Raw genomic sequence first — 11,962 nt, 5'->3', positions numbered from 1 at the left:
TTTTTTATTAGAACCAATTTTTTCTTATTTTCATTTATATTTTAATTTTACTCGTCTTTTTGAGTTATTTTCTTTGTTATTTTATTCATAAAAAATAAATTTGAATGAGATTTAAACAAAATAAAATAATAGCATTTTTATCAATGAAGTAATTATAAATCGATATTCAGTAACATAATATCACATTACGAGTTTGACACGCATTTGCTATGATACAGTTGAAAGCTCATATATATATATATATATACATACACATATACATACACACACACATATATATATATATTAAGCTTCGCGCAGTAAACCTTGAAACTGTACAAACATATTTTAATAAGAAAGTACTAACTATTAACTTCGTATATATATCATGCGAGGATTTTTGACATCTTTTTTTATAAATTTACAGAATATCATCTAAAAAGTCTTACAAAATATACTTCACGGCTTAGAAAAACTATATACAATATTTTATATAATTTTGTCTTGTAATATGAAAAGAAATCACTCCGTATTTCTGGTCCATTTAAATGCTGCTATATCTTGATAAAATGGTTTTATAGCTGCATCTGTATCATAGTCTAGTTTTAAATAAAATATTTTAATATTTTCTTGAAGAAGACATTCTAAGATATTCCACTTTTCAAAAAGTTTAAAAGAATTCTTAATAGGATCAACACATAAACTTTCACCTGAAATAATAACATAAAGTTTTGTTACTAAATAAAAACTTTGTTATTACACAAGTAGATTTTTATTAAATATTATTTACCATAACTAACGATACCACGGTCCAAATTTGTTTTTATTTCACTTAAAACTTCATGAAGCAAATCCCTTTCAGATAAAGATCTTCCCACTAATTTTCTCAAAGTAAACGCACTCAATGTATATGTATCAATTAATGGGCGTAACAGTGTATGTAAAAATTCCATACGCGTAGAGTTTTCCTGATCTAAGTTAAGCTGAAAAGTAAAATTGACTATAAAAAACAAGTTAATATCACTAGATTATTATTTTTATATTAAAACGAAGCCAAATTTCTTTACCTTGTATTGAATATTCCTTATACGATTTCTGTTAGAATATTCTTCATCTGAACTATCATCAAAATTTTGTGCATATCTTCTGCTCCATATTTCTTCTTCCATATAATTTTCCTAGAGTGTAATTTCCATTATAATAAGATAATATCTCAAATTTTATATAAATTTACCTCGTTTAAAGAAATTATTCCTGTATATGAAAGCTCTTCTATAGTTGTTATAATGAAGTCCTCAAGGTCTTGACAAGGTTTGCAAAAAATAAATTCATATCTTAATATATCACAAAGTTTAAGTGTTCTCTTAACCAAAACATCTTGGAAGAATATTATATTGTTTTTAGAAATTATTGGATTTTCTTTTCGAGACTGCAATTCAGCATACAAAGCTGTTACTGAAAATATAAATATAGGTGAGAAAATAATATGGACTTGGGATGAAATATGTTCTTACCTATAGCACTCTCCATAATGTAATGAGGTAGCATAGAATTGCTGTAATATGATAATTCGATTACATTTGGTAATATCGATACAGGACGAATTGCAATGACATTTGATTTGATAAGCTGTCCATCCACAGCTTCTGTTATTTCTTGTCGTTGTTGCTTAACTAATCCTGGGCCCAAGATATCCAACTGGAAATGAGAAATTTACATATTTCTCTATTCTCATTAATTTAATTTTCAGAGAAGAAATAATTTTATGTTCCTAACTGCGTGATTTATAATGTCAATGCTTTCGCCAGAAAATGCCATATCCACGTGTTTCCATTCAAATTCTCTTCTGATTACATCAAATGATTCCACCAATTTGTCTAATGTACATCCATCTCTGAATTTATTTAACAGTAAACAAGCAACAACATTTGTTGACATAATAGGAGTAGATTTTGAGCAATCTGAAAAATAAATTAATCATTACTAATCAACCTCAATAGAAATGTTTATCAACAACAATTTACATATAACTATTTTACATACCATATACAACATGACGCGCAATGTTATCAACTAATTGACGATGTTCTTCTACTACGAAATCTGTTCCATATAGAGATGAATTAGACATTGTGTATTTTAGAATCTTTTTTTCTATTGGATTTTTTACACTTAATTTATTTTGTTGTGCCTGAAATGACTTCAACATTTCCTAGTAACAAATAAATTTATAAATTTTTAAACATTTGTATAAAATGTATAGAAAATTATTAAATTTAATATCTTTTACTTACTCTAAGTGAAAATGGTTGACAAAAATCAATTTTGACAATGCCATAATTTCCCATTAATGTAGACCATATAGCTTTCATCGTTGATCCAAATGTTTCCATTTTTTTGGGTTGTCCTAATTGTTCTCTCACAAAATTTCCATCAACTAGACGTTCATAGTTCATTGAAATTGGTATTACTAAAGCATCCTCAATTGTACCATCCATATAGGCATCTACAATTACACTTAGGATGCCACCTTTTGGCATGCATGGTTTACCAGTTCTTGTCCTACCACCCTCCACGAAAAATTCTATATTATGGCCAGCTCGAAGGCTTTCCATAATATATGTATGAAGAATAGCGCGATAAAGAACATCTTTACGACCTGCAGATGGGTCAATACGGCGTTTTATAAAGAAAGCACCTAAACCTCTAAGAAGCCACCTATTTGGAATTTAAATAATTCTTATTTATAAATATTTTTCATTAACACGCACGTACACGTCAGAAAAGTAGAACATACCCAAAAATAGGAATTTTTAAATTATCACCAGCTGCTATCAATGGATTTCTGATATTATGCATAAGAAGAATAAAACTTATCATAACATAATCCAAATGACTACGATGTAGAGGTAGAAAAATTAAAGGTAAACCAGAATCGTTTGCCTTTTTCAATATTTCTATTTGTGATGGTAGAAGAACAGCTGATTGTATGAAACAAGGTAATAATTTGTAAAGAACCCACGCAGTAATCTTAAGTAGTGTATTACTAATTCTGCTTTCCATCTGTAAAAGTATTGTTTTAGCTCTATCTTTAGCCTTCGTCATGGCCTGCTTTTCATTAGAGCCATCATTACTAGCTGTTTCCCAAGCAGCTAATTTGATAGCTTCCTTCAATCTCTCATCGTTCAATACCTAAAAGAAATGTTATTTATTTTTTCTGAATTAAATCTTTCTTAACAAATTAAAAAAATATATGAATATTACTTACTGTCTCTGTTAATCTTGGATAATAATATGTCTTAAAACTGTAAACATAAGACAAATGACAAAAAAGTTTAGAAAATAATCCAGGACCAGAATCTACCATCAATATATTCACACCAAATGGTTGTTGGTTGTTAACCGTATTGACTAAAGAATCCTATAAAGGAAGTTATAGAAAACGAATTAATGATAAAATATTTTTAAAACAATAAATATATGAGGAGATATATATACACATCATAATATTATTGAATTATATTGTTTAAAAATTTATTTAAATTGCTTTCATTTATATTCAGTTTTTGCTTTAAAAATTAAAAAAAAAAATACTGTTATCAAGTATTGCATTTAAAGTTGCATAAAACTCTCATATTAGATAACTTACACTTTTTGCATAATTATGAATTACCACGATGCGAAACCAGCGTGTTAGAAATCCATGTTGTTCTTCATACATGTTTTAATAATATTACGATTTTTCTACTCTTATAAAAAGAGAGAAAGAAAGTGAGAAAAAGAGAAATTACAAATTATATATAAACACACATTTTCTGATGTTTTCTTTTATCATTACAGGATATTAATACCACACAATCTCAATTATTGAAGAACATTTAGAAAAACGTAAAATTTATAAATTGTCATATGCTAGAACAATTACAGATTTTGATGTTACTATTTTACGATTACATAATTTTAAAATATTCCTTGCAAATACTTTGAAATTAATATAATAAAAATATCGTTAAACTAAACTCTTAATTTGCCTAATATAAGTAAATAACAGATTTTTAAAACTGTCAAAATAAAATAAATAATATTTTCAATTAGATATTTAAGATAAATACATATATGATCCTCATATTTATCGAAGTACAATCACACGTGTAATAAGTTGTACCATAAAATATATGTATATACCATAAAACTATGATAATCAGATCTTTAGTAAAAATCGAACAGAAAATTCGAAATATACGCGATTAAATATGCGACAACCATACGTCTCGGGCAAAGTGTATTTATAGTATAGCGACGTAATAAATGCGATCTCCTATCCACAGAGAGAGAGAGAGAGAGAGAGAGAGTGAGAGAGAGAGACTAACTTGACTATTTTTCCAACATGTCATACTATTAGTAATGCGGTCTTTCTGGATATACATATCTACATTCTGTAACTTTTCTCAATTTTATATAAATATATATATGCATAAAGACAAGAAAAAATCACTTACTCTAGATGACGGTGTACAACTACGGCAACAATAATGCAAGAACGAAGTCTTCGGTGCGAATAACGGTATTAGCGGTTCGGACTCCTTAATTCTGTACAAGGAGCTCTCTCTTATTCTCCTAGCTTGTTCTCTATCATGAAATTTTTTCCTTTGATACTGCTGTCCGGCACGTCGAAGATCTAAAATATGTTTTCTTATGTTACAATCAAATTTCTATTTTTCAGTAAATAATTTCGTGTAATGCGATATTTATTTTAATCGATTGAAAGAAAATTATTAGAACGATTTAATTATAACGTGTGAGTCACGTAACTCGTTTTAAATCTTTGAAATTTGAACCTTTTTTTCTTTTTCTTTTTCTTTTTTGCTTCTATCAAAAATTTACAATAACATTTTTCTACAATACTTTCGCATAACGAGTTATATAATTCACCTCAAATATATATTTATCATACCGCCTAAAGTAAATGGAGATGCAGTTGCTTCGGTATTTCGTCTCACATCGGCCCTGCTTTCCCATTTTTCATAAACTTCTTGAAGACGCATGAAAAGTACATCTACCATATTTGTAGCTCTGTAAAAAAAAAAAGGAAAAGAAAATGAGAAAAAAATATGGGGGAAAAAAACAAAAGAGAATTTTAAAAAATACAAAATAAAAGAATATATAAAAAATAAATTTCTCATAGTGCATAATACGTATATAAAAATTGATCGTAAGATATCGTAGACTTTTGTCGAAATATCATAATCGTAATCAACAAATATACAATTCGGAAACGAGTTTCTATTCATAATTACATATAATCTTGGGAACAATAATCTTATTTACACTTTACGTTTCTTATAAGAAAAATAGTATTTTCGCATTAACTTTGGAATAACAGCCGTATTATGCATCTGTGTTAATAAAAAAATTCATTGTATCAGTATTATAAGTAAGTTCTATTATGGGTTTTAAATGTATATTCAAATGCAATACGAATAGAATTAACTTTTTGTAACGTCACGTACATAACTATATATATGTACACATGTATGTATTCCTATTCCTTTGAATTTCATTTCATTTTATCGCTATAAAACTGTTGGTTTATGTACAAAGTTTTTAGTATTCTTTTTTTTAAGGCTATATACATATATATTTCAAAACATAACGTTAGAAATTTATTATCTCGATATACACGAACATTTTTCTCATTAAACAGATATATATCTAATATAAAAATGGAAAATATTATAACATTCGATGTTTTTTATTTACTGGAGTTGTTGTGGACTTAGTGAAGGTCGCTTCAAGGTTAATTTTCTCTCTTTTTTTTTTTTTTATTTTTTATTTTAATAGAAAACAACATTTTTTCATAATGGCAACATATTCTATATTAAAAAAAAAAAAAAATAATAAAAAAATAAAATAAAAAGAAAGAAAAAGAAAAAAAAAGAAATCCAAGTAAATATTGCCTGAAATAATTTTTCATTTCCAATTCGAGAAAATAATTTGGTTATAGTGGGTTAAGATTAAACTGTATCTGATATCTTTATCGTTTTTACTTATTTTTTTGAATAAACATTTATATGAAATTTTATTATCCGTAAGTATACTTGCTATTTTTGAACGTCCCATTAATGGATATTAAACCACGAATGTATTATTACTATTATTATTATTATTATTGAGTACATACTTCCTTTGTCACGTAGTAACAAGTTATACTATTACTATAATGCTTAGTAATCATAAATCGTAAAAATGAGAGGAGGGGAAAAATAGGGAGAAAAAAGAAATCAAAGTAGTCAAACGTTCCTTATTTAATATTAATCTCATTAATATAATTATCGCCATTTTAACGAAGTTTATCTATGGGTGATATAAGAGGAATCATATCATGGTTTTTATTCAATTAACTCTAACACGATCTAAAAATGATCGATATCTATAAAATGTTAATACGTCATTAATTAATTTCCAAGATAAAGTAAGAAAGAAAGAAAGAAAGAAAAAGAAAGAAAGAAAAAGAGAGAGAGAGAGAGAGAGAGAGAGAGAGAGAGAGAGAGAGAGAGAGAGAGAGAGAGAGAGTCCTTGGAACTAGAAGGATTTATTAGCTGAGATGATGCGGTTGCAGAATCGTGAAATCGTCAAATCGGAAAAAGGACACTCGGCTGCGCAATGTTTTTTTTTTTTCCTTTCAATATCGAATGACACTTATGTAAACAAGATATTATATTTTATTGAATCTCTCGAGAATGGAATATAGAATCTATCGAGATAATTATATTATCAATATTTTCATATACCGGATTCGGACATTTTTTAGAAATATTTTTATTTGAGTAATATGTAATAGAAAAAAAAAAAAGAAAGTTAAAAATTATCCCCTCCATGATATATTGGATAAATGAGAAAAATCATTTTAAATTAGATAAATCGCAATTCGTATAGGACACTTTGTATTTGTTAAGAATAATACATTGATAAGACTGATAAAAGACGCATAACAATAACCGTCAAAGTCCATGGAAATAAAGATTACGCGCAGATTGTAGTAAGAAAATAAAGGAATGAAGAAAGGAGAAGAACGGAATACAAAACTAACAAACTGTAATCTTGAATCGAAACAGTTGCTTTTTTTTCTTCCGTTTGGAAAATTTCCCGCGTTTAGTCTTGAAATTTAAGAAAAAAAGAAAGAAAAAAAAGCGGGAGAGAGAGAGAGAGAGAGAGAGGGAGAGAGAAAGGACGGGGAGAGAGAGAGAGAGAGAGAGAGAGAGAGAGAGAGAGAGAGAGAGAGAGAGAGAAAGAGAAAGAGAAAGGAAAGAAGAAAGCGGAAACACGTGATCAGTTTCATTCTTGTTTCTAATTCGAACGATTTCATGTTGCCATGAAACATATGATTTATCGAACCCTTAATTTGGAGAATAAATTTTTTGAATCATACGACACGAATACGATTTCTAAAAGTTATAGAGTGGAAAATGTTCTACACGTCACCATAATGCACTACAATTTCTTTTTCGAATTAATTAATCGCACGCAGTATCATAATATTATTACCTGACATTGAAAAAGTAGTAAAGCACCCCACAGAAGACGAAAATCTCGATGAGACCGTCCATTGTTCCGCCGATGAGCATCGGGTTCCAAAAAAAAAAAAACTATGATTCTAATTTCTAAAAAGAAAGAGAGAGAGAGAGAGAGAAAGAGAGAGAGAGAGAGAGTGTGTGTGTGTGTTGTAGGAGAGGAAGAAAAAAGAAAAACAAAAAAAAAGGAGGATAAAATTCTTCTTCTTTAACTATTTGCACTTTTATTCTCACTTTTCTATTCGTTCGAAGGAACGTTTTCTCTCTCTCTTTTTATTTATTTTCTTTCCTCCCTAGAAAAAGAACACTTCTTTTTCCGAAATCCTATGTTCCTTCCGCACGTGGCTTCGATCGGGTACTGTTACCATTTACTCCCACAATCGCGCGGCGAACGAATTAATTCGGCATTTATCGCGTATATCTGACGAGCTGACGTAGTATACAATAAAAGACGACGATGGAAAAACGTCACATGGAACGCTCACATAAAGAAAAAAAAGTCAATGAGTTTTTGATACCCCCCCCCGAAACTTCTCCGATTACTTTTTTCCTTATTTTTTTTTCTGATTTTTTTTTTCTGTCTCTTTTTTTTTTCTCTCTCTTCTTTTTTTTTTTTTATTTGTTTCTCTTTGCTTCACAGATTCTCGTCTTTTTCCCTTGGCGATGACGCGAGTTTTTAACGACGATTTGGCACGATACTATATCCCCTGACTTTCTATCGGTTTGCGTTAAGTAACAACACCACCACCGCCACAACCACCACCACCACCACCATCACCACCACCACCACCGATACCAACACCATCACCACCTCCTCCCGTCGATCCTTCTCCTCGAGAGAGTCCGAGAACAGTTCACTGACTTTTCGATACACGACTGAACGAACGAACGAACGTACGTACAAGCGAACTTGTGAATGCCCTTCTTGAGTTCTGATGGCATTCAATGGTATTCTTATTAAGAAATTTTTCTATTTCATCTTCCTAACGTATCTTATTTTTTTCTTTGATTATAACTCTCTCTGTCTTTCTCTCTTAGTTTCTTTCTCACATTAAACGCGATCGATATTAATCGTTAAAAGTTTCGATCTTTCTGCGATATTTCTTCTCGATCTTCTTCTTTTTTTTTTTTTTGTTATATTGCCTAAATAATCCAAATATTGTCTCTAGCGTTTCTTTCTGATACGTCTTTAAAAACGGCGCTGTTTTTAAATATATCGATAAACTGTCGTTTCTATATTGATATCGACAAACCGTACCATTTTAAACCGATTACGGAACGAAGACAAATTTTTGATAAAAAGTTGCCAAATATCGATTGTGTAATAGTCTTTCTATATATTATTCACAAGAACGCTTATCATTAATGTTTTTCTCTTATCCTATCAGTTAAAAATAAATATACATATGTATATACATATATATACATACATACACACACATATATATGTATAATATATAGTATATTCGTGATGGGATTTAACATGTAGTCAGACACGTTCATCAATTATTCCGTTTATCCAATTGAATGAGAAGCAAGCAAACAAAAAGAAAAAAATATATTGCAGTGGTAAAAATAAAAAAGAAAAGAAAATGATGTAAAAAATAAAAGCACGTCTAAAAAAAAAAAAATAGAAAAATTCACAGAACTTAGGTTAAGAAAAAAGAAAAAAGAAATATGAAGTATAATATTAAAGATTTACGATAAGATTTGAAACGTACGCGACGAGGATCGTTCCGTAACTGCGCTCGGACCTAAAAGCAATACAGCGATTGTAGTGAAAGGTCGCGTCGTCATAGCATCATTAAAAAGTACGTTCGACATGAGATTCTCATACCATGATTCTCATCCTCATCGTTCCCTCACACTATCTTACGCGAGAAATATTATTGTAATAAGAGATAACAACGAAAAGAGAGAAAAAGAACGAAGAAAAAAATAAAAATAAAAAAAAAACGGAAAAAGAAAGAAAGAAAGAAAAGAAAGAAAAAACAACTGCAAATCGAAATGCGTACATTTTGAAAAGATATCGTGCTCGCGCGCCTGCTATCGCTTAGCTTTTCATTGGTCAACGTAACATGGCGTTACTTTCGAACGACCAATCAACTTTGTGATGACGACGTGCTATCGCACAAGACAAAACCTTGTGACTGTACACGAAAAGTATGTTCAAAAGTAGAAATGATTGAGAATTGTTGATAGGTAAGAATTCTATAAATAAGTTCATATTCAAAATAATGCAGCATTGAAGCATTGAAGAAATGAATTCTTTTTTTGGAGCAAAAAAAAAAAACACAATAAAAAAAAAGAAAGAGGAAGAACAAAAAACGAATTAAATTGACCGAATTCATTTTACAAGAGACATTTGGAAAAAAAAAATATCTTGTTTCGTATTATATAAAGACATTTAATTTTCGCATGACTCTTGCGCTATACTTAAAGTAAGACGATGCGTGTAAATTGCTTCGATTTCTTAATTTCTGTCCTCATTGTCAACGTTATACGAATGTAGACGACGAAAGGTAATTTAAGATAGCGTGGATGGTGTACGAATTAGGTGGATATTGTTCGTGCATGTTTCTGTATATGTGTTGTGAGTACGCGTTTGTATGTGTGTGCGCGTGTGCATATGTATGCACGACTTATAAATTAATCCTATTGAAAGCCATTAGCGTTTTATGCCGGACGTTATTGTGTGTCAATCTGTTAAGAATGCATTAAGATTCTTCATCTATCTCCCCACTCCTCATTCGTTCGTCGATGTACTATATATATATATATATATATATATATATATATATATATATATATATATAGAGAGAGAGAGAGAGAGAGAGAGAGAGAGAGACACACACACACACTATATACACGTATTTTTATGGAAAAAATCTTTCTACTATGTTACTACGTTTTTTAAATTAAATTTTTGAAAAATATTAGTTTACTTATTAAATATAATTATCTTTATGTTTCTAAAAATATCTTTAAACGACATATTTAAAAATATTTAAATATAATTGTTTGAATAATACTTTTCTTCTTTCGTCGCATAATATATTTGCGTATAACATATGTTAGGAAAGATTATCTTGACAAAAAGAAGGAAAATCGTGACAACTTTTACCATTTTCTTCTCGGTTGATCGCTGTTAGAAAGCGTACGACATGATAGCCATGCGTGCATTGTAAATCGAAGTATTTAAATATATAATGTCATTCAAGTGGTAGAAAAATCGGTTTGCTTTTAACATTATCATACAACATGTCACTATGTATTCAAAATTATTAACAATTGATTGAACCCTTCATGCATCATATAATTTTTTAGCTGCTTTTAATGAACAAATCCAATGTATAATTTAATCTAAAATAATTCATCATGTAAAATTTCGCGGCATATATATATATATATATATATATATATATATATATATATATATATATATATATATGAAAATACGGGTGTGTGTATATATATATATATACATATATGAGGTCAAATATATATTTAAATACATTATATTATCAAATCGAATATTTTTCTATGTGACCAACGAATAACAATCTTTTTATACAAATAAATATTTATGTAAAATGCAATTCTATATATACATACATACATACATATATATATATATATATATATATATATGCACACACGCACACATGTATAAAATGCATGTATGTGTATATAGTTATAATTTCTGTTTTAGATTGAATGATTATTTTGAAATAAACGAAATGTTTATTTTTTTAATTCCGTCAAAATTTTTTTTTAAACATACTCGACCTTCTGGCGACAAAGGTTTTACAAATATTACTTTTTATATTTTCAATAAACTAAATATTCATCCATTTTATTGTATGTATGTAAATTAAGTAAAAAGAAAACTAATGTTTTAAAGATTATAATATTTAAAAAATTGTCTAATATCATTATATTATGATCACGCATGCGATTGAAGCATAACCTATTTCTATAGAAAAAAATTTTGTATGAATAATGAATATAAATGTTCGCTTTACCTGAAGTCAATTTTTATTTTTATAATGATCTTCTTTCTTATTTTCGAATCACTGAAATATAATATTCAATAGATGTGAAAATACCTATACATGAAATATAATCACGTTTATTTATATCTTGCAACACGCCATACTTGTTTTGTTTGTTTTGAATTAAAGTTCACCTGGAAATAATAAGTGTCCTTACTGAAGTTGCCGCGGCAAAATTACCTATGAAAATAAAATTGAAATATCACATACGTCTACACTTGTATATTATAATATTAAAAAAAAAATACATATATATGTATATTGAAAACATCCCATTAAATAAACTTAATGCAGTGTGTAAATGGAAAAAAAAAAAAGAAAAAAATGTTTTCTCTTTTTAAAGACGAGTGTATTACT

The 11,962-nt window shown here is 28.6% G+C and overlaps 1 protein-coding gene across 6 annotated transcripts; it reads right to left on the bottom strand.

Moving 5' to 3' along the window:
• Window positions 1-121: 121 nt before the first annotated feature.
• On the bottom strand, window positions 122-11,901 carry LOC122636117 (glycerol-3-phosphate acyltransferase 1, mitochondrial). 6 transcript variants are annotated; one of them, XM_043827040.1, is made up of 14 exons: window positions 7,785-9,181; window positions 7,525-7,640; window positions 4,934-5,052; window positions 4,479-4,657; window positions 3,248-3,400; window positions 2,777-3,171; window positions 2,274-2,697; window positions 2,023-2,191; window positions 1,756-1,940; window positions 1,494-1,677; window positions 1,214-1,281; window positions 1,047-1,157; window positions 770-962; window positions 122-689 (listed from the first exon to the last, which is right to left on the bottom strand). In XM_043827040.1, exons 2-14 carry the CDS (start codon window positions 7,602-7,604, stop codon window positions 502-504), a joined length of 2,448 nt encoding a protein of 815 aa, XP_043682975.1. In that variant the 5' UTR covers window positions 7,605-7,640; window positions 7,785-9,181; the 3' UTR covers window positions 122-501. The 6 variants fall into 6 exon arrangements, with proteins under 6 accessions (XP_043682975.1, XP_043682973.1, XP_043682974.1 ...); XM_043827038.1 differs by having other exon boundaries at window positions 1,214-1,434; window positions 7,785-9,179; XM_043827039.1 differs by lacking the exons at window positions 7,525-7,640; window positions 7,785-9,181 and adding an exon at window positions 11,576-11,901 and having other exon boundaries at window positions 1,214-1,434.
• Window positions 11,902-11,962: the final 61 nt, after the last annotated feature.

This window comes from Vespula pensylvanica, chromosome 20 (assembly GCF_014466175.1).
Source record: "Vespula pensylvanica isolate Volc-1 chromosome 20, ASM1446617v1, whole genome shotgun sequence".
In the NCBI taxonomy this organism is placed as follows: Eukaryota; Metazoa; Arthropoda; class Insecta; order Hymenoptera; family Vespidae; genus Vespula; species Vespula pensylvanica.
Note: the sequence above shows the minus strand (reverse complement) of the source record. Positions and strands in the feature narration are given on the sequence as shown.

Coding starts and splice junctions, on each gene's coding strand:
- LOC122636117 (XM_043827038.1), bottom strand. CDS start 7,604: ATGCTCATCGGCGGAACAATGGACGGTCTCATCGAGATTTTCGTCTTC. Junction 3,172..3,247: donor ATCCAAGATTAACAGAGACA/GTAAGTAATATT, acceptor CATTTCTTTTAG/GTATTGAACGATGAGAGATT. Junction 2,698..2,776: donor TTAAAAATTCCTATTTTTGG/GTATGTTCTACT, acceptor AATTCCAAATAG/GTGGCTTCTTAGAGGTTTAG.